We start from the raw sequence: 26,072 nt of genomic DNA on the forward strand, positions 1-26,072 counted from the left end.
TGAAAACAGACGCGGTGATCGCAATCCACAATTAACCTGCTCCCATTGCTTCCAATGTAGGCAAATTTTGTGCTGCCTTCTTATTTAAATGATTTTGGCATGCAGCCAGCAACAACTGCGCTGTTGAGTGCCTGCTGCCTGAGCAGGAGGTGCAAAATTGAGAGAGGCCAGCACCACTATTTAAAGCCAGTCTGCACCACTTAAAGGAAATGTGTACTGTGGCTGCAGCAGGTTCTGGAACTGATTGCAAAAGGGAGTGTGAGCTCGAAGAACACTGAATGATGGCACCACATGGCAGAGAGCAGGCTCTAAGATTTTCCAAAGTAGAACTGGAGGCCGTGGTTGAGGAGGTGCAGAGATGTCATCTATCGACAGGGAGCCAGGAAGCTCTCTAGACAAACTCACAAAAGGCAGTGGGACCAGATAGCTGTGGTGGTCAATGACAGGAGTCTAGCCTCAAGGACCTGGATGCAGTGCTAAAAAACATTCAATGACCTAACATGAGTGGTCAATGTCAGTGAATACATCTTCTAATGCCACATCCTACAAACTGCACCACACCCCAACACTCATCTACCAACAATCTCTATCAATCACAACTCATACCTAACAGTCATATGCTTCACCTCACTCTCACACACTTAGCACTGCTGCAAGCCTCACACCTATATTTCACAGCTTTCACACACTACCAGCTATTCAACCATGACAGACACATCACCCAAATAGACTGTACCACATTCACAGACACACTTCCTCTCTGTTACAGGACAAGCAGGAGCTTAACTGGTAGGAGACAGGTTTTCCTGCCTCTCCTTACACCCATGGAGGAGACGGTGCTTGCCATCACTGAAGCAGAAATGACTGATGCCCTGGCTAGCGGCAGGGCAGAAACCATCAAAGATGATGGTATCCTCATACCTAATCCTCCTTCTCGCATACCAATTCCCCTCATCCCACAATCTCTTCTGATTTACAAAGTGCTGATTGTGGAAGCACGCACGTCTTACTTTCCCTGTCCCCGTTACCACAACCTTATCCGTGTGGTTTTCACCTTTCAGATACCCAAGCACTGCATCCTGGCCGGGCAGCGGCGGAAGAGAAGGAGGTGGAAGAGCAGGAAGACACTGATGAGGAAGAAACACTGTTACTCAGACTTGCAGACACCAGCTCCAAACTGACATTGTGTATACTTTGGTCGACAGCTTCGAGGTGGGATCTGCATGTGGTGAGACACTGAGCATCAAAGGCCTGCAGCCAGGGCACGGGACAAGCTACAGCAGGTGCCAACTTGCTGGTGGGTGAGTTTTCGCATGAGTTTTGCTGCAGAGGCCTCAGATGAAGACTTCAATGGAGTGGCCTACAGAAGAAGGCAAGCCTGCATGCAATCTCAAGCAGCATGAAGGAGTCCAGCACCAACTTTGCACAGGACTTTGCATAGAGCTTGCAGCCCTTCCTTTCCAACATGGAAGTGCCGATCAAATCCATTAGCACACTTGTAGACCCAACATGATGTAATGTCTGATCTCTCAATTTCCACTGCAGCACAAACATGCTATTCCTGGCTGCTGCACTGGAAGGTCAGACTGAAATCAGGAAAGCTCAGACTGCTGTCATCAGAGATCTGGATACCAGTGTGTAAAGGGGATTTCAGGGTCTCAAAGTAATCCAGCTATCTATCCTCCAATACATTGCTAGGGTTGCTGAGGCGCTGCCCCGAGAGAATGGCAGTGGCACTGTGGAACACGAACCGGTTGTCCTCTCTCAGGATGACAGCATTCGGCCTCCCAACCCTGCTATCAGTGCTATTGTTGCCTGTCAACTAGGCAGCCCATGCTGAGATGGTGGAGCCTGAAGCCAGGCCTTCCAAGCCTGAACTGTTTAAGGTCACTTTGCAAGGCCATCTGCAGTCTCTCTGACTGAAAGTCAGTGGCCATCCACCAGCCATGCTGCAGTGACCGGCGTAGCACTGTGTCAGAGCACTACGACAGGAAAAGGCATATGGAAGACAAGCAATCAGGGAATGTGCAGCATCCTGGCCAAGAGGACGCTGTGATGATCAGTAACAGAGGGACGATAAGGTGTTGGACTGTTGGTGAATGGGAAATTGGGGTTTGCATTCACTGCTACCGCAGACAGATGAGTCGATTATGGACAGCCCGGCCAGAAAGGGAATGTGTTGGTTGCTTCCTCCCATCCTCCTCCTGCTTCTCTTCCTCCTCCTCCTCCTTCTCAGTTGCTCATGATATACCTGGTGGTAAGGGCTGTGCCCTCATGATGGCAAGGTTGTGCAGGATGCAGGAGACCACAAGAAATGATAACATGCGCTCTGGCGAGTACTGCAGGTCTCCTCCAGAGTGATCCAGAGGGGAGAAGCGTTGCTTATGCACCACAATAATCTGCTCAATGACATTTCGTGTGGCAGCATGGCTGGTGTTATTAGCAGACTGCCACATGTGTGTGGGTTGCGCGCCGGAGTAAGCTATGCGGTCAATGGATGGACTTTGTTGTCCAGTAGCTTTGTCCTGGTGGCTCAAATGCAGATGGCACAGTGGGTTGCTGCAGAATGAAGGCACCATGGCTGTTGCCAGGATACCAGGCATGATTTGCTAAATATGGTCGCACACCAGCTGGACACTGAGGTAGTGGAATCCTTTCTGGTTACTGTACATCTCAGAGTTGGTACGTGGCACCCGAAAAGCAATGTGCGTGTTGTCAATGGCTCCCTGCACCATGAGGCATCCTGTAATCCTCGTTATGTCGCATTCTCCAGCCGCTTTCTTGTCTTTGGCAACAGAGTGAAACTTTACAGTTCTCTTTGAATAGAGAACCACAATGACCTCCCTTATACAACAGTGAACACCAAAGTGCAATATACTGCAAATATCATCTGCTGCAGCCTGGAAGGAAGAGAATGCATAAGATTTCATGGCTATTGGTCACCTTTACTGCCACTGGCAATGAGGTCCTCACCCTACTTTGCCTCTCCCTTTAAATAACGCTGATGGGAGGGATCCTTCTTGCTGCTGGACACATGTTCAGCTGTGTGAGGTTAAGCGAGGGTGTTAGTTGGAGTGTTCAGGTCACAAGTGGCACCATTGGAGTCAAATCAGCGCTGTGTGCTGACTTACATCATGATCTGCTTATGCTGCATGTTTTCAGTGCACACTTCCTGTGTGTGCTAACACCCTCACCAAAATGGTGTCTGGCATGGCCAACACCTGAAGTGTGTGCGAATGCCATTTTGGACCCAAAATGGCACCTGTATGCTGAAAATAGGGTGCAATGCAGTCGAATTTTGTAGCCCTTAACAGCTAATTGTTCCAAGTAGCATCAGTTCTCGGCTGAACTGGTATCTACTATATCGACCACCAGGGCATATTGCAAATATAAATGGGTGAATTTAAAACCCCCACGACCAGCAGGAGAGGGTCTAATTGGGGTGGGGGTGGAGGGGTTAAATCAGCAAACATGCAAAACCCGACTCCAAATCAGCACAAGTGGATCTACTTCTGTTTTAACAGTGGCGAGTTTTGGGATGTTCAAGTGACCCAATCTGGAGAGGTGGTTCTGTGATTATAATATGCTAACAAGGCTCTGTTCCTCAGATTTTTACAACCATTTAAATTTAATTTTGGCTGGTCTGGTTTCCCAGAGCCCAGGAAAGCTGGCAGCTAGAGGGAAGGAGGAGTAGTCAGATCAAGCAGTTAACTGCTGTTTAGAGCACTGCTTGTGGGCCAGGAGCAGCAGGAGTGATTACCCCCATCCCTTCAATCAATTTTCCTGACCCCACTGACCACCAACCTCGTTTTTTCTCTTGGTTACCACCCCACTCCTGATTGCTGGTCTATGTTCTCTCTCAGTCCCTAATCCCTCTTGATTGCCGGTCCAACTTCTAAGCAACCTGAAGTCTCTCCCAGTAACCCCCTCACTCCTGATTGCTGTCCAAACACCCTCAAACAACCCGGCAATCTCTGCCAGTTGCCCCCTCCCTCCCAAATGCCAGTCTAATTCTCCCCTCCAACATTGCAGTCTCTCCTGTTTCCCCCTCCCTCCCAACTGCCAGTCCACTTCCTGCCAATGCTGCAATCTCCCCCGTTTCCCTGCTCCCTCCTGATTGTCAGTTCAAACCCCCTCCACCAACCTACAAGGCAAACTGGTTGCTGGAGACAGCACTCAACTCTGACTGTGCACATCTACCGCTGGCTTTCCCACCTGGCAGCCAGTCAGCTTGTTAATTTAGCTGGATGACAGGCAAGAAACTGAGTAAAAGATGATAATGATGTCCTGCTGTTAAATTACGGAGGACCTTCACGTTCCCAGCATTTCTGGGATTCCCCCCTCATCCCAAGCACACGTGCCCCTCCTCCCTCCCCATAATGGGGCCAAAGCTGCAATCACAGTTGCTGGTTTAACCTTCATTGTCTCAAATAGCCGGAGATCATGGAGGATTTTGGCCATAGATAAAAAGACTGAACAAAGAACAAAACCAGGCTCAATGACAGTATTAATGTCTGTACTAATTTATTCCAACTATTAGCCATGTTTACTGCTGTAGCTGTTGTGCAGCTGACTATGTAGAATGTCACTCCCCCACGGCCGAAAGAAAAATTAAAATAGAAATAAGAGGCGCAAAATTCAGATGTGTAGCACCTGTTTTTTTGGGCATTAATGGTGGCCTTAGAGATCCAAAATTGCGTCTGTGGTTCAGGTGCTTGCGGTGCAAGTCACGCTGGACACCATACTGATGAGGGCCTTGGCTGGCGCACAGTTGGTGCCCACGGGAAGCAGGCACAGCAGGCAGTATGTAACATTGATCTGATGCCTGCAGTGCCATTTTCAAGCTCAACTTTCCAGCTCATGCCCTTGATTAATCATGCACTGTTGAACACACAAGCAGCAGCAGGAAGGAGGCCCTACTTTCAGGTTAGTTGCTGAATGATTTCTACTGGCTGTTGCTATGATTGTACAGGTATTTTCTACAGTTGCTTCAAGTAGCTAAAATCTACAGTCAGTGGTGTGGCAGGTGCTGAAGGATTTTTTTGTTGACTTCAAGGCTCCTACACCAACCGGTTGCTCCCAGATATGAATGCACTGGTAGGCATTCCCCTTGGAATACAGCATGACTTGGAGAATGAGCAGAGGACAAGCAGGGCAGGACAAGCTGCTAGAAGAGGGAGGAAGAGGAGGGAGGGAAAGGCTCTCAGCAGGAGGCCATATCCGTTCAGGGTACTCAGGGAGCAATTCTCTTACCTGAACCTCAGTGAGGAACAGTGTGTGAGATCTGTGCTTCAGTAAGAATGTCTTCACTGAAATCTGCCACCTGTTGCAGCCACAACTGCAACCTTAGAGCAGGGCAAGCACCGCATTGCGAGTTGTTGTGCAAGTGACCGTGGTCATGAACTTTTATGTGTCAGGTTCCTTCCAGGCTGGAGATAGTTGCAACATACAGTTTGCCATCCATTGTTGAATAAGGGAGTTCACTGACACTCTCTATCCAAAAAAAGCAGCAGATGGAATGAGTACTTGGTTTCACAAGGATTTCAGGCTTCCCATGGTGTAGGGTCACATTGACTGCAGGCACCACATGTCATCTCTGAGACGTACCAGACCAGAAGGAGATTTCACTCTCTCCACATGCAGCTGGTGTGCGACCATATGCAGCAAATCATGCAGGTCAATGCCCAGTATCCTGGCAGCACTCATGATATCTTCATTCCATGGCAGTACACTGTGTCAGCTGCATTTGAGCCATCATGGCAAACGAGAAAGTGGCTACTGGGTGACAAGTACTATCCACTGACAACATGGCTCATGATTACAGTGCAGAAGCAATGCATACTTGGGCAGCATGCATACAATGAAAGTCATGCTGCCACATGAAATCTGATGGAGCAGACCACTGGGGTGCTGAAATGATACTTCCGCTGCCTGGACCACTCTGGAGGAGCTCTGCAGTACTTGGTAGAGCAGGTGTCAAGATTTGTGGTGGTCTGCTGAATGCTGCGCAAATATGCCATCATGAGGGGACAGACCGAGCTACCAGCTATTCGACGGCCAGCTGAGGAGCATAAGGAGGAGGTGGAGGAAGAGGAAGAGAGGAGGCAATCCAGACAGCTCGTTTCTGCCTGGCTGTCCTTAAACAACTTCTCTAACTGCGATACCAGTGAACACAATCGCAATTCCCTATTCACCAACAATCCTGCACCTTACCTTCCTGCTATTACTGACCATCACAGTGTCCAGTGCATGAATAAAAGCCAACACAAGATAAATATTCCAAATCAAAATTCCAAATCAAAGCATGTCCTTGTGCAGTCGGCGGGAAGGAGAGACTGAGAGCAGGACCAGTGAACAGTTTAGAAAACTGGCGGTGGCGGCAGGAAGGATAGAGAGAGTGGGACGAATGAGCATTTTAAAAGATCGGTGGCAGCGGGAAGGAGAAAGGGAGAGAGAGTGGAACTGGCGAGCAGTTTAAAACAGCGGCGGGAAGGAGAGAGAGACAGAGTGGGATCAGTGAGCAGTTTAAAAGACTGGTGGCAGAGAGAGAGAGAGCAGGTCCAGAGGGCAGCGTAAAAGAACGGCAGCAGAGAGAGAGGGCAGTTCCAGAATGCAGTGTAAAAGAGTGGTGGCAGAAAGAGAGAGAGAGAGAGCAGGTCCAGAGGGCAGCGTAAAAAAGTGGAGGCAGAGAGAGAGAGCAGGTGCAGAGGGCAGTGTAAAAGAGTGGTGGCAGAGAGAGAGAGAGTGAGAGTGAGAGAGAGAGAGAGAGAGAGAGAGAGAGAGAGTAGGTCTGGAGGGCAGTGTAAAAGAGTGGTGGCAGAGAGAGAGAGAGAGCAGGTCCGGAGGCCAGTGTAAAAGAGTCACAGCAGAGAGAGAGAGAGCAGGTCCAGAGGGGAGTGTAAAAGAGTGGCGGTAGAGAGAGAGAGAGCAGGTCCAGAGGGAAGTGTAAAAGAGTTGCGGTAGAGAGAGAGAGAGCAGGTCCAGAGGGGAGTGTGAAAGATTGGTGGCAGAGAGAGAGAGAGAGCAGGTCCGGAGGCCAGTGTAAAAGAGTGGAGGCAGAGAGAGAGGGAGAGAGAGAGAGAGCAGGTCCAGAGGGGAGTGTGAAAGATTTGTGGCAGAGAGAGAGCAGGTCCGGAGGCCAGTGTAAAAGAGTGGAGGCAGAGAGAGAGGGAAAGAGAGAGAGAGCTGGTCCAGAGGGGAGTGTGAAAGATTGGTGGCAGAGAGAGAGAGAGGGCAGGTCTGCAGGGCAGTGTAAAAGAGTGGCGGCAGAGAGAGAGGAGAGAGAGAGAGAGAGCAGGTCTAGAGGACAGTCTAAAAGAGTGGCAGCAGAGAGATAGAGACAGCAAGTCCAGAGGGGAGTGTGAAAGATTGGTGGCAGAGAGAGAGAGAGAGAGAAGGTCCGGAGGGCAGTGTAAAAGAGTGGCGGCAGAGAGAGAGAGCAGGTCCAGAGGGGAGTGTGAAAGATTGGTGGCAGAGAGAGAGAGAAGGTCCGGAGGGCAGTGTAAAAGAGTGGCGGCAGAGAGAGAGGGAGAGAGAGAGAGAGCAGGTCTAGAGGACAGTGTAAAAGAGTGGTGGGAGAGAGAGAGAGCAGGTCTAGAGGACAGTGTAAAAGAGTGGCGGCAGAGAGAGAAAGAGAGAGAGAGTGCAGGTCCGGATGCCAGTGTAAAAACATGGCGGCAGAGAGAGAGAGCAAGTCCACAGGGGAGTGTAAAAGAGTGGCGGCAGAGAGAGAGGGAGCGAGAGAGCAAGTCCGGAGGAGAGTGTAAAAGAGTGGCAGCAGAGACAGAGAGACAGAGAGAGAGAGAGAGAGAGAGAGCGAGAAGGTCCGGAGGGCAGTGTAAAAGATTGGCGGCAGAGAGAGAATGAGAGAGAGAGCAGGTCCGGAGGGGAGTGTAAAAGGGTGCGGCAGAGACAGAGAGACAGAGAGAGAGAGAAAGTCCGGAGGGCAGTGCAGAAGATTGGCGGCAGAAGGGGAGGGAGAGGGGGAGGGAGAGCGACAGAGAGAGCGAGAGAGAGCGAGAGAGAGCAGGTCTAGAGGGCAGTACAAAAGAATGGCAGCAGAGAGAGAGAGCAGGTCTAGAGGGCGGTGTAAAAGAGTGGCAGCAGGCAGAGAGGGAGAGAGAGCAGGTCCGGAGGGGAGTGCAAAAGAGTGGCGGCAGAGAGAGAGAGGGAGAGAGAGAGAGAGCAGGTCTAGAGGACAGTGTAAAAGAGTGGTGGGAGAGAGAGAGAGCAGGTCTAGAGGGCAGTGTAAAAGAGTGGCGGCAGAGAGAGAAAGAAAGAGAGAGAGCGCAGGTCTGGATGCCAGTGTAAAAACATGGCGGCAGAGAGAGCAAGTCCACAGGGGAGTGTAAAAGAGTGGCGGCAGAGAGAGAGGGAGCGAGAGAGCAGGTCCGGAGGAGAGTGTATAAGAGTGGCGGCAGAGAGAGAGAGAGAGAGAGAAGGTCCGGAGGGCAGTGTAAAAGATTGGCGGCAGAGAGACAATGAGAGAGAGAGCAGGTCCGGAGGGGAGTGTAAAAGGGTGGCGGCAGAGGGGGAGGGAGAGGGAGAGAGAGAGGGAGAGAGAGAGAGAGCGAGAGAGAGCAGGTCTAGAGAGCAGTACAAAAGAATGGCAGCAGAGAGAGAGAGCAGGTCTAGAGGGCAGTGTAAAAGAGTGGCGGCAGGCAGAGAGAGAGACAGAGAGCAGGTCCGGAGGGCAGTGTAAAAGAGTGGTGGCAGAGAGAGAGAGAGAGCAAGTCCAGAGCGCAGTGTAAAAGTGTTGCAGCAGAGAGCGAGAGAGCAGGTCTGGAGGGCAGCGTAATAGATTGGCGGCAGAGAGAGCAGGTCTGGAGGACAGTGTAAAAGAATGGCGGCAGAGAGAGAGACAGAGCAACTCCAGAGAGCAGTGTAAAAGAGTCGCGGCAGGGAGAGGGACAGCAGGCCCAGAGGGCAGCGTAAATGCCGAGCCTGTCTAGGCCACCAGAGCAGACTGATCTTGTTCTGGGGCGAACTGGTATTGTCACTGGACTAGTAACCCAGAGACCCAGGTATTGTTCTGGGGACATGAGTTCGAATCCCACTACAGCAGAAGGTGGAATTTGAATTCAATTAATAAAAAAATCTGGAATTTAAAGCTAGTTTAATGATGGCCATGAAACCATTGTCGATTGTTGTAAAAACCCATCTGGTTCACTAATGTCCTTTAGGGAAGGAAATCTGCCGTCCTTACCTGGTCTGGCCTTCATGTGACTCCAGATCCACAGCAATGTGGTTGACTCTTACATGGCCTCGAAATGGCCTAGCAAGCCACTGAGTTCAAGGGTAATTAGGGATGGGCAATAAATGCTGGCTTGGCCTGCGACGCCCACATCCCATGAAAGAATATATATAATTTTTTTTTAAAATTAATGTGTGACATCACAGGAAAACTGGTAGTTGATTGGTTGGTGATTGTTTTGATTGTTTATCTTTCAAAATGCAGGTAATTTTACTAATTGTAAGGTTTTATTTACTAATAGTACTAAAGCCTAATAGATTGGCTGGTGAATATTTCCTATTAATTAATTAAGCAAATAATTAATTAATTATTTAAAACACAATCAGGATGACAGGGCAGGTGATGTGTTGCGGCTGCAGTATATGGGAGCTGGTGGACACCAATGTGATCCATGGCAACCGCGTCTGCAGTCGGTGTCTACAGCTAAAGGAGCTTCGGCTCAGAGTCAGTGAGTTGATGGTCGAGCTACAGACACTGCGATGCATCAGGGAGGGGGATAGTTACCTGGACACTTTGTTCCAGAAGGCAGTCACATCGCATAGGATAGGGTCGTCTGATTTGGTCAGTGGTCAGGGACCGGAGGATGTGACTGTGAGCGAGGCAGGTAAAAGGATTGAGAAGGCAGAAGTAGAGGAGGTTCAGCCCTTGCAATTGTTCAACAGGTTTGAGGATCTTTCAGCTTGTATGGATGAGAGCGAGGGCTGCAGGATGGATGAGCAAACTGACCATGGCACTGTGGTACAGGAAGCCATTCAAGAGGTGGGAGTAAATAGGAATGTAGTGGTAGTAGGGGACAGTATAGTCAGGGGGATAGATACCGTTTTATGCAGCCAAGAGCGAGAGTCCAAAAGGCTGAAGTGGAACTTGCAGTGGGAGGGGGAGGATCCAGTTGTCGTGGTCCATGTGGGTACCAATGACACAGTCAGGACTAGGAAAGAGGTTCTGCATAGGGAGTATGAGCAGCTAGGAGCTAAATTAAAAAGCAGAACCTCAAAGGTAATAATCTCTGGGTTATTACCTGAGCCACAAGCAAATTGGCGTAGGGTAAATAAGATTAGATAGTTAAATGTGTGGCTCAAAGATGGTGTGGGAGAAATGGGTTTCGATACATGGGGCACTGGCACCAGTACTGGGGAAAGTGGGAGCTGTACTGTTGAGATGGTCTACACCTGAACCGTGTTCTGGTGAGTCGTATAACGACGGCAGTAGAGAGGGCTTCAAACTAAATAGCGGGGGTGAGGGATAAAGTGAGGGAAGATGTGATAATTTAAAGAGAGAGGAGAAGGCAAGAGAGCAAAATAGCAATAAGGATAATGATAATCAGAGTGTGGCAGGAAGGGACAGTGTGTACAAACTCAAGAGTGAGCCAGCAGATAAGACTAGAGGTTGTGAACTAACAGAGTGGGGACAGGGTTCGGGAGAGGTGAGTTTTAGAAATCCAAAGAGAAAGGCCAAGGCATCAGAACAGTATAGCGTTGTGGGTAAATACAAGCAGAATGGAACAGAAAGGGACAGAGAGTTTAACAGAAATTGTACATCAACAAACATGGTCACTGAAGGGAACAGAAGCAAAAAAATGAAATTAAAGGTTCTATATTTGAATGCAGGAAGCATCTGCAATAAGATAGATGAACAAGTGGCACAACTAGAGGTACATGATTTAGATCTAATTGCCATTAAAGAGACATGGTTACATGGTGATCAAGGTTAGGAAATCAATATTCCAGAGTACTCAATGTTTCAGAAAGACAGACAGAATAGCAAAGGAGGTGGGGTAACAATGATGGTAAAGGATAACATAAGAGCATTAGTGAGAAAGGATCTGGCCTCAGAAAATCATGAAGTATAATCAGTATGCGTGAAAATATGGAATAGCAAAAATCAGAAAACACTGGTGGGAGTAGTTTATAGGCCCACTAACAGTAGTTATACCATTGGACAGAGCATTAAACAAGAAATTACTGGAGCTTGTAACCAAGGCAATGCAATAATTATGGGGGACGTAAATCTTCATATAGACTGGGACAATGAAATTGGAAGGAGGGTCTAGAGGATGAGTCTGTAGAATCTTTTCAGGACAGTTTCTTGGAGCAATACGTTGTGGAGCCAACTAGGGATAAAGTTATCTTTGATTTAGTATTGTGTAATGAAGCAGGGTTAATAAGCAATGTCATTGTAAAAGATCCATTGGGAAACAATGATCATAACACCATTGAATTTCATGTTAAGTTTGAAAGTGACATGCTCCAATCACAAACAAAAATCTTCAACTTAAATAAAGCCACATAGGCATGAGGAGAGAACTGGCTAAGGTAAATTGTGTAAATAGACTAAAAGATATGGCAGTAAATGAACAGTGGGAAACCTTTAAAGAAACAATTCAAAATGTTCAACAAAAATAAATTCATTTGAAAAACAAAAACTCAGCCAGAAAGACCCATCCATGGCTCACTCGGGAAATTGAGGATAGTATTAGATTAAAAGAAAAGGCTTACCATGTTGCAAAAAAGTGTAGCAAGTCTGAGGATTGGGAGTGTTTTAGAAACCAGCAAAGGGCCACCAAAAAGTTGATAAAAAAGGAAAAATAGAATGAGCGTTAACAAGCCATAATAAAAACAGATTGTAAGAGCTTTTATAGGTATATCAAAAAGAAGAGAGTAGCTAAAGTAAACATTGGTTTCTTAGAGGCAGAGACAGGAGAAATTATCATGGGGAATGAGAGAATGGCCGAGGCACTGACAAATATTTTGAGTCTTTCTTCACAGTAGAAGACACAAGTTCCATATCAGAAGCAGACTGTAACCTAGGGGCTAAAAAGAGTGAGGAAATTAAGGAAAGTCATATCAGCAGAGAAGAAGTATTGGAGAAACTTAAGGCACTAAAATCTGACAAATCTCCAGGACCTGACTGCCTACATCCTAGGGTTCTAAAATAGATAGCTGCAGATATAGTGGGATGCACTAGCTATGATTTTCCAAAATTCCTTAGATTCAGGAACAGGCCCATCGGATTGGAAGTTGGCAAATGTTAGACCTCTTTTCAAGAAAGGATGGAGAGAGAAAACAGGGAACTACAGGCCAGTTAGCCTAACATCAGTTGTTGGGACATGCTGGATTCTATTATTAAGGAAGTCTTAACAATGCACTTAGAAAAGCACTGTATGATTCGAACAAGTCAACATGGTTTTACAAAAGGGAAATCCTGTTTGGCACATTTATTAGAGTTTTTAGAGGATGTAACTAGTAGGGTAGATAACGGGGAAACAGGAGATGTAGTATCCAAAAGGCATTCCATAAGGTGCCACACAAAAGTTTGATAGGCAAGATAAGGGCTGATGGAGTTGGGGGTAATATATTAGCGTGGATAGATGATTGGTTAACAGACAGGAAGCAACGAGTGGGCACAAACAGGGAATTTTCAAGTTGGCAGGCAGTAAATAGTGGAGTGTCACAAGGATCAGTCTGGGGCCTCAGCTATTTACAATCTATATTAATGACTTAGATGAAGAGACAGAGAATAATGTATCTAAGTTTGCTGATGATACAAAGGTAGGTGGAAAGGTAAGTTGTGGGGAAGACACAGAGAGGCTGCAAAGAGATATAGACAGGTTAAGTGAGTGGGCAATAAAATGGCAGATGGAGTATAATGTAGGGAAGTGTGAAGTTATGCACTTTGGCCGTAAGAATAGAAAAGCAGAATATTTTTTCAAAGGTGAGAACCTTGTGTCAATGTTCAAACAGACTTGGAATGCAAAAAGTTAACATGCAGGTATAGCAAGTAATTAGGAAGGCAAATGGCATGTTGGCCTTTATAGCAAGGGGATTGGATTACAGGAATAAGAAAATATTGCTGCCATTGTACAGGGATTTGGTGAGACCACATCTGGAATACAGTGTGCAGTTTTGGTCTCCACATTTAAGAAAGGGTATACTTGCATTGGAGGCAATGCATCCCTGGGATGAGGGGGCTGTCCTATGATGAGAGGCTGAGTAAATTGGGCCTGTATTCTCAGGAGTTTAGAAGAATGAGAGGTGATCTCATTGAAACATATAAGATTCTAAAGGGCTGGATAGGGTAGACACTGAGTGATTATTTCCACTGGTCAGGGTATCTGAAACACGAGGGCACAGTCTCAGGATAAGGGGCCGATCATTTAGGACTGAAATGAGGAGAAATTACTTCACTCAAAGGGTTGTGAATCTTTGGAATTCTCCACCCAGAGGGTTGTGGATGCTCCATCATTGAATATATTTAAGGCTGGGATAGATAGATTTATGATCTCTCAGGGAATCAAGGGCTATGGCGAGCGGACGGGAAAGTGGAGTTGAATCCTAAGATCAGCTATGATTGTTTTGAATGGAGGAGCCGGATCAATGGGCCATATGGTCTACTCCTGCTCCTATTTCTTGTGTTTTTGCGTGCATTCCCTTCGTGCTTTTGTCTGTCCTAGTACTCCAATGCAATGCTACACCAGTCGTTGCAGCATGGCAGGTGGAAGTCAGCTGACTTTTAGAATGGGAGATTGGAGATGGCCTTGGAGGACAACCTCGAACAGCTCTGGGCCTGGAAAGCCCAGTTTCAGACTGCACCAGATCAGCATGGGGGCAGCAGTCTGGGCTGGCTGGCTGACAGGCAACAACATGGGAACTGGCAGAGTGACAGCAGTGGAATGATGAATGCTGTCATCCTGAGAGAGGACAGTAGGATTGTGCTCCATGGAGCCACTGCTACTATCCGGGGCAACTCTTCAGCTATCCTAGTAATCTGTTCGAAGACAAATTGCTGGACTGCTGTGATGCCCTGCAAGCCCCGTTTAACGCTGTATTCCACAGCCACGGTGGCAACAGTATGAGCTTGCATGACTTTACTCTGAGCTTCCATTGCAGCAAGCAGACAGTGGGTGGCTGCTGTTTGTAAAGGAACCTGAGAAATGAGCCATCAGATACTACATCATGGTTAGTCTACAAGTGTGTTGATCCAGTTGACCACCACTGCCATGCTGGAAAGAATAGGCCCCAGCTCTGCACAAAGCCCTGTGCAAAGTTAGTACTGGTCTCCTTCATGCTTCTTGACGTTGCATGCAGGCTTTCTGACAGGCTTCCCAGTTCACCAAGCATTTCAGTGTCCATACTCATCAGCCTTATTGTATAGGTGGCCCCATCGAAATCCTTATCCGTGTCCTCTGCAGCAGAACTCGTGTGCAACCACCCCCTCTGGGGAGCTGGCACCAGCCCTGGCTGCAGTCCACTTGTGGCCAGTGTCTCACTATGTGCCTATTCCTCCTCTAAATCACATGCAGTGTCAGTATCTGAGCTGCTGGATGCGGCTGTAAGATTGAGTGATGGTGTTTCTTCATCATCACTGTCTTCTTGCTCTTTCACCACTACCTGGCCAGATGGTAGTTCCTGTATATCTGAAAGGAGGAAGCCACGAGGGTAGGGTGTGGTGAGAAAAGTGGAAGAAAGCAAATGGTGCATAGTTAGGAACATAGGACTTAGGAGCAGGAGTAGGACATTCTGCCCTTCGAGCCTGCTCCGCCATTCGATAAGATCATGGCTGATCTCATTGTGGTCTCAACTCCACTTTCCTGTCTGCCCCCTATAACCCTTGACTCCCTTGTCCATCAAAAATCTATGTAACTCAGCCTTGAATAAATGCAATGACCCTGCCTCCACTGCTTTCTAGGGACCCTTTTAGAAAAAGAATTCTCCTCATCTCCATCTTAAACAGGAGACCTCTTATTCTTAAACTGTGTCCCCTGGTTCTAATCTCCCACACAAGAGGAAATATCCTCCGGGTATCCACTCTATCAAGTCCCCTCAGGATCTTATATGTTTCAGTAAGGTCACCTCTCATTATTCTAAACTCCAATGGGTATAGGCCCAACCTGTTCAACATTACTTCAGAAGATAAGCCCTTCACCTCCAGAATTAGTCGAGTGAATCTTCTCTGAACTGCTCCTAATGCAATAATATCCTTTTTCAAATAAGGAGACTAAAACTGTACACAGTACTCCAGATGTGGTTTCACCAAGGTCCTGTACAGCTGTAGTAAAACTTCCCTACTTTTATACTCCATTCCCCTCGCAATAAATGCCAACATTCCATTTGTCTTCCTAATGAGTTGCTGTACCTGTAACCTTTTGTGATTCATGCACCAGGACACCCAGATCCCTCTGTACCACCGTATTCTGCAATCTCCCTCTATTTAAATAGTATACAGCTTTTCTATTCTTCCTGCCAGAGTTGACAAATTTATATTTTCGCACATTATACTCCATCTGCCAAATTTTTGCCCACTCAGTTAATCTATCAATATACTTTGTAGACTCTTTACCTCCTCTTGACAACTTACTTTCCTTCCTATCTTGGTGTCATCGGCAAATTTAGCTACCATACATTCGATCCCTTCATCCAAGTCATTGATGTAAATTGTAAATAGTTGACACCCCAGCACTGATCCCTGCGCCACTCCATTAGTTACAGCTTGCCAACCCGAAAAAGACCGATTTATCCCTACACTCTGCTTCCTGCTAGCTAACCAGTCCTTTATCCATGCTGCTATGTTACCCCCTTCAGCATGGGCTCTCAACTTGTGTGTAAGCTTTGATGTGGCACCTTATCAAATGCCTTTTGGAAATCTAAATACACCACACCAGCAGTGGCTAGCACCACAGCCTCACAGCTCCAGCGACCGGGTTCGGTTCTGGGTACTGCCTGTCCGGGTGCTCCCGTTTCCTCCCACATGCCAAAGACTTGTGGGTTGATAGGTAAATTGGCCATTGTAAAAATTGCCCCTCTGGTAGGTAGGTGGTAGGAGAATTGAGGGAAGGTGGGGATGTGAGAGGGAAAACGGGATTAATGTAGGATTAGTATAAATGGGTGGCGCAGATTCGTTAGGCCAAAGAGCCTGTTTCGGTGCTGTATCTCTCTATGACATCTACAGGTTCCCCTTTATCCACCTTGCTTGTTGTTTCCTTGAAGAACTCTAATAATTTAGTTAAACATAATTTCCCTTTCACAAAACCATGTTGACTTTGTCTGATCCAATTATGATTTTCTAAGTTTCCTGCTACAACCTCCCTAATAATGGATTCTAGTAATTTCCTTATGACAGATGTTAGGCTAACTGGCCTATAGTTTACTGCTTTCTATCTCCCTTCTTGCTTGAATAAAGGTGTTACATTTGCTACTGGGACCCTTCCAAAATATAAGGAATTTTGGAAGATTATAACCAAAGCCTCTACTATTGTACACCATCTGCCGCTTGCAAACCAGAAGAGATTGTGGGATGAGGGGGAAGTGGGATGTGAGGAGAAGGATTAGGTAAGGGGATACTGTCATCTATCATTTCAGTTCCGCAGCTGGGCATGGCCTCAGCAATGGTCACTACAATGATGGCGAGCATCTCCTCGATGGGGGTTAGGACATGCAGCCATGCCTGTCCACTGCCTGTTCGCACCTGCTGCATCCAGTTGTGTGTCATTTTGTCCTACAAGAGACAGGGAAGTGTGCCAGTGAATGTAGTGCAATCTATTTGGGTGATGTGGCTGTTATAATTGAACAGCTGAATGTGTGAGCGAGCTGTGAGATATGGGTCGAGGTTTGCAGCAGTGCCACGTGTGTGAGGGTGAAGTGAAGCATACGACTGTTAGGTATGAGTCCTGATTGATAGAGATTGTGGTAGGTGAGTGACGGTGGGGGGAAGAGGTGAGGTGATTTGAGCAGTGTCTTGAGGCTAGTGGTGCAGTTAGTAGGATATGGTATTTCAAGATGTATTCACTGACCTTGATCACTCACATGACGTCATTACATTTTTTTGCATCACTGCATCCAGGTCCTTGGGCCCTGACTCCGGTATTGACCACCATGGCTACCTAGCCCCAATACCTGCAGAGAATTTGTTTGGAGGTTCTCCTGGCCCCCTCTGATAGAGCACATGCTCGACCAAGGCCCCCAGTGCAGGGTTGGAAAACCTTGGAGCCGGCTGTCTGCCATGTTGTGTCATTTTTCTGTCTTTCCCAGGTCAGAATCAGTTGTAGAATGACATCCAGCACCTCCTACAGCTACAGTGGATCTCCCCTTTAAGAGTTTCAGGCTGACTTAAGTAGTGCAGGCTGGTTTTAACTGGTGCTAGCCTCTCACGATTTTGGCTGCACACTCCAATTCTGTTGAACAGCAGGCAGGCTGAAGTTGGCATGTTGCCTGCATGAGAAGCAAATCTTGTGATTTAATATCACTTTGCAATCTCCATGCCTGTTTTTGGGGGCTATTGAATTTACCCCCTAAGGTATTTAAGACCAGTATTTCTAGCTGCAGTGCATAAACAGCAGATTTATTCTAACCGATAGCGTCTGATTTGCCATTGTGCATACTGAAATCTTGAGCTCAGAAAATTCTTCCGATTCTTATTTTTTATTTGAAATAACGAAGGCACTAACGCTGCTCAAACTTTCATTGTTTGTGTTTGCATACTTCTTAGAACATAATATCACCAGTAGAGCGGATATACCATCTTTTCTTCCTTGACAAAAAAAGTTAAGGGAAAAAATATCAAATGATAATTTTCTGATAATGTACATTTTTAAAAAAAACAATGAATATTTGCTGCATTGTCAAAGTTCAACACAACAGAGCTCTACAAACAACAGCCTGCTGACAGGACTTTTCAGATGCATTCAATTTGACTTGTAATGATGGTTAAACCATTGCTCTATCACTTCTGGTACTGGATTAAAATCCTAATCAACCGAGAGGATGAAAGTCTCTTCTCTATTTAGTAGGTGTTAGTATCCGAACTAAAAAAGGAAGGAAAAAAACAAACTCTACTATTCCATAGAAGCACAACATAATTGCAAACCATAGCGTTGCCTGGATTGAAAAGTTAATCATCCCACTCAGCAAGCTGTGATGCCAGGAGGTTGAATTGATGGAATAACAATGAATTCAAACAACTGGGTAAAGAGTGAGATGGAAAAATGGGAATCGTAGCAATTATATAACTCACTCACCATACAGTCCTTTCCTGGCAGGATTCACTATGGACAAGTCATTGCAGGGACTTCCACCAATCACCAGGTCAAATGGTCCCCATTCCAATAGCTGAAGGACAAAAATAATTTTAGTATAATTTCAAGCACAATTACTGAGCTATCATTAAATACTACAGCCAAAATGTTAGTTTAATTCGTAATAGCTGACGAAACTGAACTATTCAGATGTTGTACTACCAAATGGATCATTTTCTGGTCCCTATTTTATTTTGAGGTGTAAAGATTTTCGAGAAGTACAACACAGACTAACAGCTCTTTTGGTTTAAACAAAGCAAATGTGCCCATATGACACGACAGCACAACAAGCTGGTGCAAAGTACGATGAGTGAGAAACTGGGCTTGTTAGCGCCCTTTTTTGGGTGCTACGAGTGCACTTAGGGCTTCAGAGTGGCACAAGCACACACTTGTGGGGTGAAATGCCCAGGATGTCATAACGGTACAGGCGTTAGTGCGCGCGCAGTGAATGTCCACCAGAAGTATGCAGCGCAGACAGATCACAACATTAATCAGCATGCAACACTGATCTGCCGTCAGTGCTGTCATTTTGGAGTTCAACGCTCCAGCCAACACCCTCTCTTAACCTCGCCCAATTGAACGCGTGTTCAGTAGCAGGATGGAACAAACGCTTCAGCGGTTCTCGGGGCTGCATTTTGCCGGCGGCAGCCAATTAAGTGGCTGCGATTGGGGCTGCCATTCCTATTAAGGACAACAGCCCACCCTCAAGAGCTGCCAGCCCAATCAAAGGGCTGGCAGCTCAGCAGCCTCAGCAGAGCCACCATTAGCAGTGGCCACTGCTGCAGCTCTGCCTGGAGGATGAGGGCGCACAGATGGCCATGTGCCCTCAAAGTCAGTTAAGTGGGGTCCGGGGTGCACCGGGACCCCTGCTGTGGGCCAAAGAGTGCCAAAAAGGGGCGCTCCCCGTGACAGGAGCCCACTGGGAAGCTGCCAGGGTTTATCTGGCGGTCTCCCCACGTGGCAGCAGGCACCCCCAACCACTGGTAAAATGCCAGCGGAGGAGGGAAGAGGCCCTTAATTGGCCACCTAAGTTGCTCAATTGGGCTTCAGGTGGGCAGGCTGTCTGCCAGCTTTCCCGCCACTGGCAAAATAGCATGGTGCTGGGAAGGCGTCGGGTAGCCTGCTGACCGATGCCTTCCCGCATAATTTTGCTAGCTTTCCTGCTTCCCAGACTGTGGCCAAAGGACTGGTAAAATTCAGCCCCAGGTGTCTGCACAAATCACTTGCTCACAGACATGATAGAATTCAGCATGACTTGGAGAATCAACAGAGATCAAGCAGAGCAGGCCAAGCTGCTGGAAGGGGCAGAAGGGCTCTCAGCAGGAGGTCATAGCCATCTGGGATGTTCAGAGAGCAATTCTCCTAACTGAACCTCAGCAAGGAACAATATGCGAAACATCTGTGTTTCAGTAAGAATGTCCCCACTGAAATCTGTCACCTGCTGCAGCCACAACTACAACCTCAGAGCCGGGCAAGGACCACGTTGCCAGTGCTTGTGAAGGTGACCATGGGATGAACTTTTATCCATTTGGCTCCTTCTAGACTGGAGCTGGAGATATCTGCAACATCTTGCAGTATGCTGTCCACTATTGCATAGTGGACACTGAGACTCTCTATAACTACATTTCATTCTTTCACATGCACATGTAGGCAGCATGCACACAATTAAAGACATGCGGCCTAACGAACTATAATAGAGCAGACCACTGGGTGCTGAAACAACAGTTCCGCTGCCTGGACCACTCTGGATAAGGTCTGCATCCGACAGTGTGTGTGCCAAGATTCGCAGAGGTCTGCTGCATGCTGCACAACCTTGTTATCATCGATAACCCTTGTTATCATCGATAGCCCTTGCCACCAGCTATACAGTGAGCTGCAGAGGAGCAGCAGTCCGAGGAGGAAGAGGAAGGGTAAGGCAACCCAGACAGCCCCTTTCTGCTTGGGCTGAAGAACTCATTCAAGTGCAATACTGATAACCACAACCCCAATTCCTCATTCACCAACAGTCCCACACTTTACCTTCTCTGTGTCACTAACCATCACAGCATCCTCACGGCCACAATGCAAAAATAAAAGCAAACACGAAATAAACACGAAATAAAATTTCTTATGCCCCTTTCCCAAGTCCCAATGACAATTACAATAACTAATTGCCCTTCTCCCCCCAAAATAACACTTAATTTTTAAAAGTTACCTTCCCCCGCACCCCCCACCCCCCATCACCGAGACCGCACAAAGTTTAAGATTCCACCCTTCCCACCATCCCCTACACCCATTACGTGTATTTGACCCCGTTTCCCCACTCCACCACACCTGCACTGAAAATCTTACCTCCTTCCCCCTTCCCATCAGTGACATGCTGCTTTTCCCTGGATGGGAATGGAAGGTATGGGAGTGCCGGCCACTTTGCCAAAGACGCGGAAAGCCCTCAAGATTGCAGGTGAGTGTATTGTAATTTATTTATTCACTTGATTAACATATGTTCAGTAGTTTCCCGTTGCCCAGCCGTGGGGGGGGCCACCACAGAGCTTTGCCGGGAGGATCAGGCCGAGCCCTGCCGATATCCACGGCCATCTTCAGGCCCCCCCACCCGCCATGGATCATTGCGTCGAGGGCTTGTTAAATTCCAGCCGACTATGTGCAGATTCTGCCTCAAATCTATCCTCCTATATCAGCACAGTGCTAGTATGAGATGGTGTCTGCAAGTGTAAAATCAAGTGACAATACTGTGTCTTCATCTTCACTCTCTTCTTGGTGTTCCTCCACTGCCTGGCCAGGATGCACCTCTTGTGAAACTGAAAGGTAAAAAGCACAAGGGCAGGCTTGCGGTGGGGGAAGAGAGGGAAAGTAAGCGGTGCATGCTTACACTATCAGCAACTTGTAAATCAGAAGAAAATGTGGGATAAGGAGGGAGTGAGATTTAAGACGGAGGGTTATGTATGAAGATACCATCATCTTCGATCACTTCAGCCCCACCATTGGCCTTGGCCTCAGCAATGGCTGTTCCAGAGACGATCAGCACCACCTCTTCCATGGGGATCAGGACATGCAGGTGCACCTGTTGCCCTCTGGTTAGCTCCTGCTGCCTCTGGTTGTGTGCTACCTTGCACTGCAAGAGAGAGGGAAGTGTGTCAGTAAATATCATGCAAATTGATGTGGCTGTCACAGTTGAATAACTGCAGCCTGAGAGATGTGGGTCTGAGGTTTGCAGCAGTGCTAAGTGTGTGAGGATGAAATGAAGCATACGACTGTTAGGTATGAGTCCTGATTGATAGAGACTGTTGGTAGCTGAGTAATAGGGGGGTGTAGTGATTTGAGCAGTGTCTGAGACTAGTGGTGCAGTTGGTATGATATGACATTTGAAGATACATTCTTTGGCTTGACGACTTATGTGAGGTCACTGAACTTCTTACAGCACTGCATCCAGGCATTCGGGGCTTGACCCCTGGAATTGACTGCCACGACTATCTGCTCCCTCTCCCTTTCGCCAATTGACTGGAGGGCCTCCTTCTCTGCAGTGGATACAGGATATCTCTCCTCCACCAAGACCTCCAGTACAGTGTCGGAAAACCTTGGAGCCTGCTCTCTCCCATTTTGTGTCATTCTTCACTGTTTTCCAGGTCAGATGCTCTTCAGCTACAACTGTTGCACCTGCTCCAGCCACAATGCACCTCCACTTTAAGAGGTGCAGGCGAGCTTTAAGTGATGCTAGTCACTCACGATATTGGCCCCTTGCTGATGTGTCCCAGCCAATGAGAAGCGTGGTTAGCACTGGCTAGACGTGGAGATCATTCAAATGAGCAGGCAGCATGAAGTTAGCTTGACACCGGCATGGCAACCAAAGGGCGCTCGCTGAAAGCACATCATGATCTGTGCCCTAAACAGTATATTGATCAGTTCCGAAGAAGGGTCACTGACCTGAAACGTTAACTCTGCTTCTCTCTCCACAAATGCTGCCAGACCTGCTGAGTATTTCCAGCATTTCTTGTTTTTATTTATGATCTGTGCGTCTATTTCCTAGGACTATCCAATTTAGTCCCCAATGTGCCTTGGAATAGTGAGATATGGGTTCACAGCCATGATTCCCTATATTCTCCCAATTCAAGCACTTCCATCAGCAGATGGGTGGAGGAAAGGGAAAATCAATAGAAACTCATAGCAGCAGACGAGGAGTGGTTTGGGTTTGCTTGGCTCTTTCCTCTTCGCTGCAAAATAGTGCAATGTGTAATGTGGGGTGCAATGTAACATTTAAAAAGCAGGATGAAAAAGGACTTTAAATATTATGAATCTAAGCATGAATTTGGCTCCTTTCATGGGTGTAAAACCATGCATTACTAGTCCATGGCACTTCATGTTCAAGCACCACTGTGTTGTACCATCACGCCCATACAAGCACAGTTTCGTTTTCAATAAAAAAAACACTGCTGGTCTGTATTGTGTTTCCAAAATCATGACAAAGCTGCCAATTTTTTTTTTAAGTTTTTCCTCCTGGTATGAACTCTTTTTCATCAGAAAAAAACACAAGCTGAGACTGATATCAATGTTTGTAAAGATGTATTTGGATTGACTGAATTGCAGTGAAATATCAGTCAGCTCCCACTGGGGGAGTAACAAGATTAGCAGCAACTATTTCAATTCACTTTTAAGTTTTTTGCAATTATTCTCTAAAATTGAGACAGGCGTTTACAAGGTCAGAGATTCCAACTATAATTGAAGAGGCAGCTTTAAAATTATCATTTACCTCACATCTCTCTTGCTTCTCTTCCTGGTTCCCATGTTAGCTGATATTGTTAATGGTTCACTCTCTTCAGGTCCCATCCCTCTCTCCTTTAAATCTGCCATAACTAACCCTTGAACCCACAGTTGTTGCAAACTACTGTCCCATCTCCAATCTCCCTTTCTTCTCCAAATTCCTTGAACATGTTTTGCCTCCCAAATCCGTGCCCATCTTTCCTGGAACTTCATGTGTGAGTCCCTCCAATCAGGTTTCTGCCCCTGCCATGGTAAGGAAATGGATCTTATCAAAGTTATAAATGCCATTCCATGTGACTGTGACAAAGGTAAACTATCCCTCCTCAACCTTCTCGACCTGTCTGCAGCATTTGATATGGTTGTTCACAACATCCTCCTCAAATGCCTCTCCACCATTGTCCAGATGCGTGGGACTTCACTCACCTGGTCCCTTTCTTATCTATCTAATTGTAGCCAGAGTAACACTACCAATGGCTTCACTTCCCATTCCTGCACTAGTACCTTTGTTGTCACCCGTGCATCTATCCTTGGTCCCCTCCTATTTCTCATCAACGCTGTCCAATGGCATCCAAAAACACGGCAGTAGCTTTCACATATACATGGCCAACACCCTGCTCTACCTCATCACCCCCTCTCTTGATTTCTCCACTGTCGCTAAATTATCAGACTGCTTGTCCGATATCCAGGATGAAATGTCCTCCAAGTAAATATTGGGAAACAGAAGCCATGGTCTTCAGTCCCTGCTACAATCTCTGTTCCCTAGCTACCAGCTCCATTCCTCTCCCTGGCAACTGTCTGAGGCTGAACCAGACTGTTCACAACCTGGGAGTCACATTTGATCCCGAGATGAGCTTCCAACCACATATACGCGCCATCAGGAAGACTGCCTATTTCCACCTCCATGACATTGTGCTACTCTGCCCTTGCTCAACTCAGCTGCTGCTGAAACACTCATTCATCCCTTTATTACCTTTAAACTTGACTATTCCAACACACTCCTTGCTGGCTTTCCATAAACATGAGGTCATCCAAAACTCTGCTACCTGTCGTCCTAACTCGCATCAAATCCCGTTCACTGCTCGTTGACCTACATTGGCTCCCAGTTAAGCAATACCTCCATTTTTAAAATTTGCATCCTTGTTTTCAAATCCCTCCATGACTTTGCCCCTCTCTATATCTGTAATCTCCTCGGTGATATCTGTGCTCCCCTAATTCTGGCTTCTTGGGCATCCTTGATTTTAATCACTCCACCATTGGTGGCCGTGCCTTCAGCTGCCTCGGCCCTAAGCTCTGGAATTCCCTCTCTAAAACTCTGCCCCTCTCTATGTCACTTTCCTCAGTTAAGATGCTTCTTAAAATCAACCTCTGACCAAGCTTTTGGCCATCTTCCTTAATATTGCCTTATATGGCACTGTATCAAATTTGGTTTATAATGCTCCTATGACATGCTTTGGGATGTTCTATTACATTAAAGGTGCTATATAAAAACAAGGTGTTGTTGTTATAGCCTTGAATTCCTAGAGCTTCCAATACTTTAATAAACCAGCTGAGAAAGGATGATCTTGAAACAAAATCTGAAATTCAAATAAATTTAATTTGAAGCAATTTGGATTATTTTAGATTTGGATTCATAGTATCCAAATAATTTACGGTTTTGCTCTTTTTAATTCAAAGACACTTAATTTAAATTATCTGTTAAATTGATTTTTCTCAAGCACATTGCTGTTATAATTTAATTGCACAATTTGAATTACTGGATAGTTGATTTTTTTGTGTGGAAACAAGTTCAAATGAACAGGAATAGACTGTACATATAGTTGCCTGGGCCCTAAACTCTGGAACTTCCTCTCCAAACCGCTCTCTCCTCCTTTACGACTCTCCTTAAAACCGACCTCTTTGACGAAGCTTTTGGCTGGCCACCTGTCCTAGTATCTCCTTATGTGACTCAGTGTCAAATTTTGTTACAAAAAAGTGTGTTAAGAAAAACTGAAGCAACAATGAGAATCAGGTAATAAAAATAAAACATTATTAAAATACTTGTAAAACTAGATCTATTTATTAGCAGGTACTAATCTGCATCAATTTACTTCCAGATTCTGATGCATGGAACCAATTTTAAAAGTATTCACGTACATGTTTGCGAGTAACATTTCGAACATCTCCCACGTACATGATCTTCCCCTGGTGTCGGACCATACCCACCGTGATGGAATCATCACAGACCTCAGATGCAATGTAGCGTTCCACTTGGATCCCCAGATCCCTTAGCACTAGGAGCCCTGCAAATAGACAAATATAGTTTAACTTGCAAAGAATAAATAAAGGTTCAGCCTGCCATTTGACTCACCTTTCAGTGATAAATGATGTAAAGATAATGCTTGTTGACACAGGTAAATTCTGGTAAATGCACACTTTGCCAAAAACTGTTTTGGCTTAGTCACCACTTCTGCAGACCACAGATAAACAAGATGTTGTAGCCTTCATTCCTTCTTTTAACAATTTAAATATTAAATTGAAAAATATTTTACCATTGTGACATATATATTTTTAATTCATGTTAAGATCTCTGATCAGACATCTCCCTTGTGCAAAAGTCAAATTGCTGCTGCCTGTAGGTAAACGTAAGGCAATGGATCAACAACGTTATTCAAGGAGCTGTCCCTAGAAATCCTAAGGTATTATCAAAATCTCTATGTTCAGATCCAAACTTAAATGTGCATGAAACAGATGTGAATGATACAATTCACTATCCTGGTTCTTTATGCTTTTTTGTCATTTAGTTGTAACACTGATTTTCAGTTGTAGTTCAGGTTTGGTTTGGAGTAATAGAACATAGAACATTACAGCGCAGGACAGGCCCTTCGGCCCTCGATGTTGCGCCGACCTGTGAAACCATCTGACCTAAACTATTCCATTTTCATCCATATGTCTATCCAATGACCACTTAAATGCCCTTAAAGTTGGCGAGTCTACTACTGTTGCAGGCAGGGCGTTCCACGC

General features: G+C 46.3%; 1 protein-coding gene across 7 annotated transcripts in view; it reads right to left on the minus strand.

Moving 5' to 3' along the window:
* dnmt3ab (DNA (cytosine-5-)-methyltransferase 3 alpha b) overlaps positions 1-26,072 on the minus strand; it is a 718,146-nt gene that overhangs the window by 67,545 nt on the left and 624,529 nt on the right. For all 7 annotated transcript variants that reach the window (XM_068023838.1, XM_068023830.1, XM_068023822.1 and 4 more), the window contains 2 exons: positions 25,206-25,351; positions 18,264-18,354 (listed from right to left, as the gene is read on the minus strand). In XM_068023838.1, the coding sequence (XP_067879939.1) occupies positions 18,264-18,354; positions 25,206-25,351 (237 nt within the window). The remainder of the gene's footprint in view (positions 1-18,263; positions 18,355-25,205; positions 25,352-26,072) is intronic.

Source organism: Heterodontus francisci, chromosome 3 (assembly GCF_036365525.1).
Source record: "Heterodontus francisci isolate sHetFra1 chromosome 3, sHetFra1.hap1, whole genome shotgun sequence".
NCBI lineage: Eukaryota > Metazoa > Chordata > Chondrichthyes > Heterodontiformes > Heterodontidae > Heterodontus > Heterodontus francisci.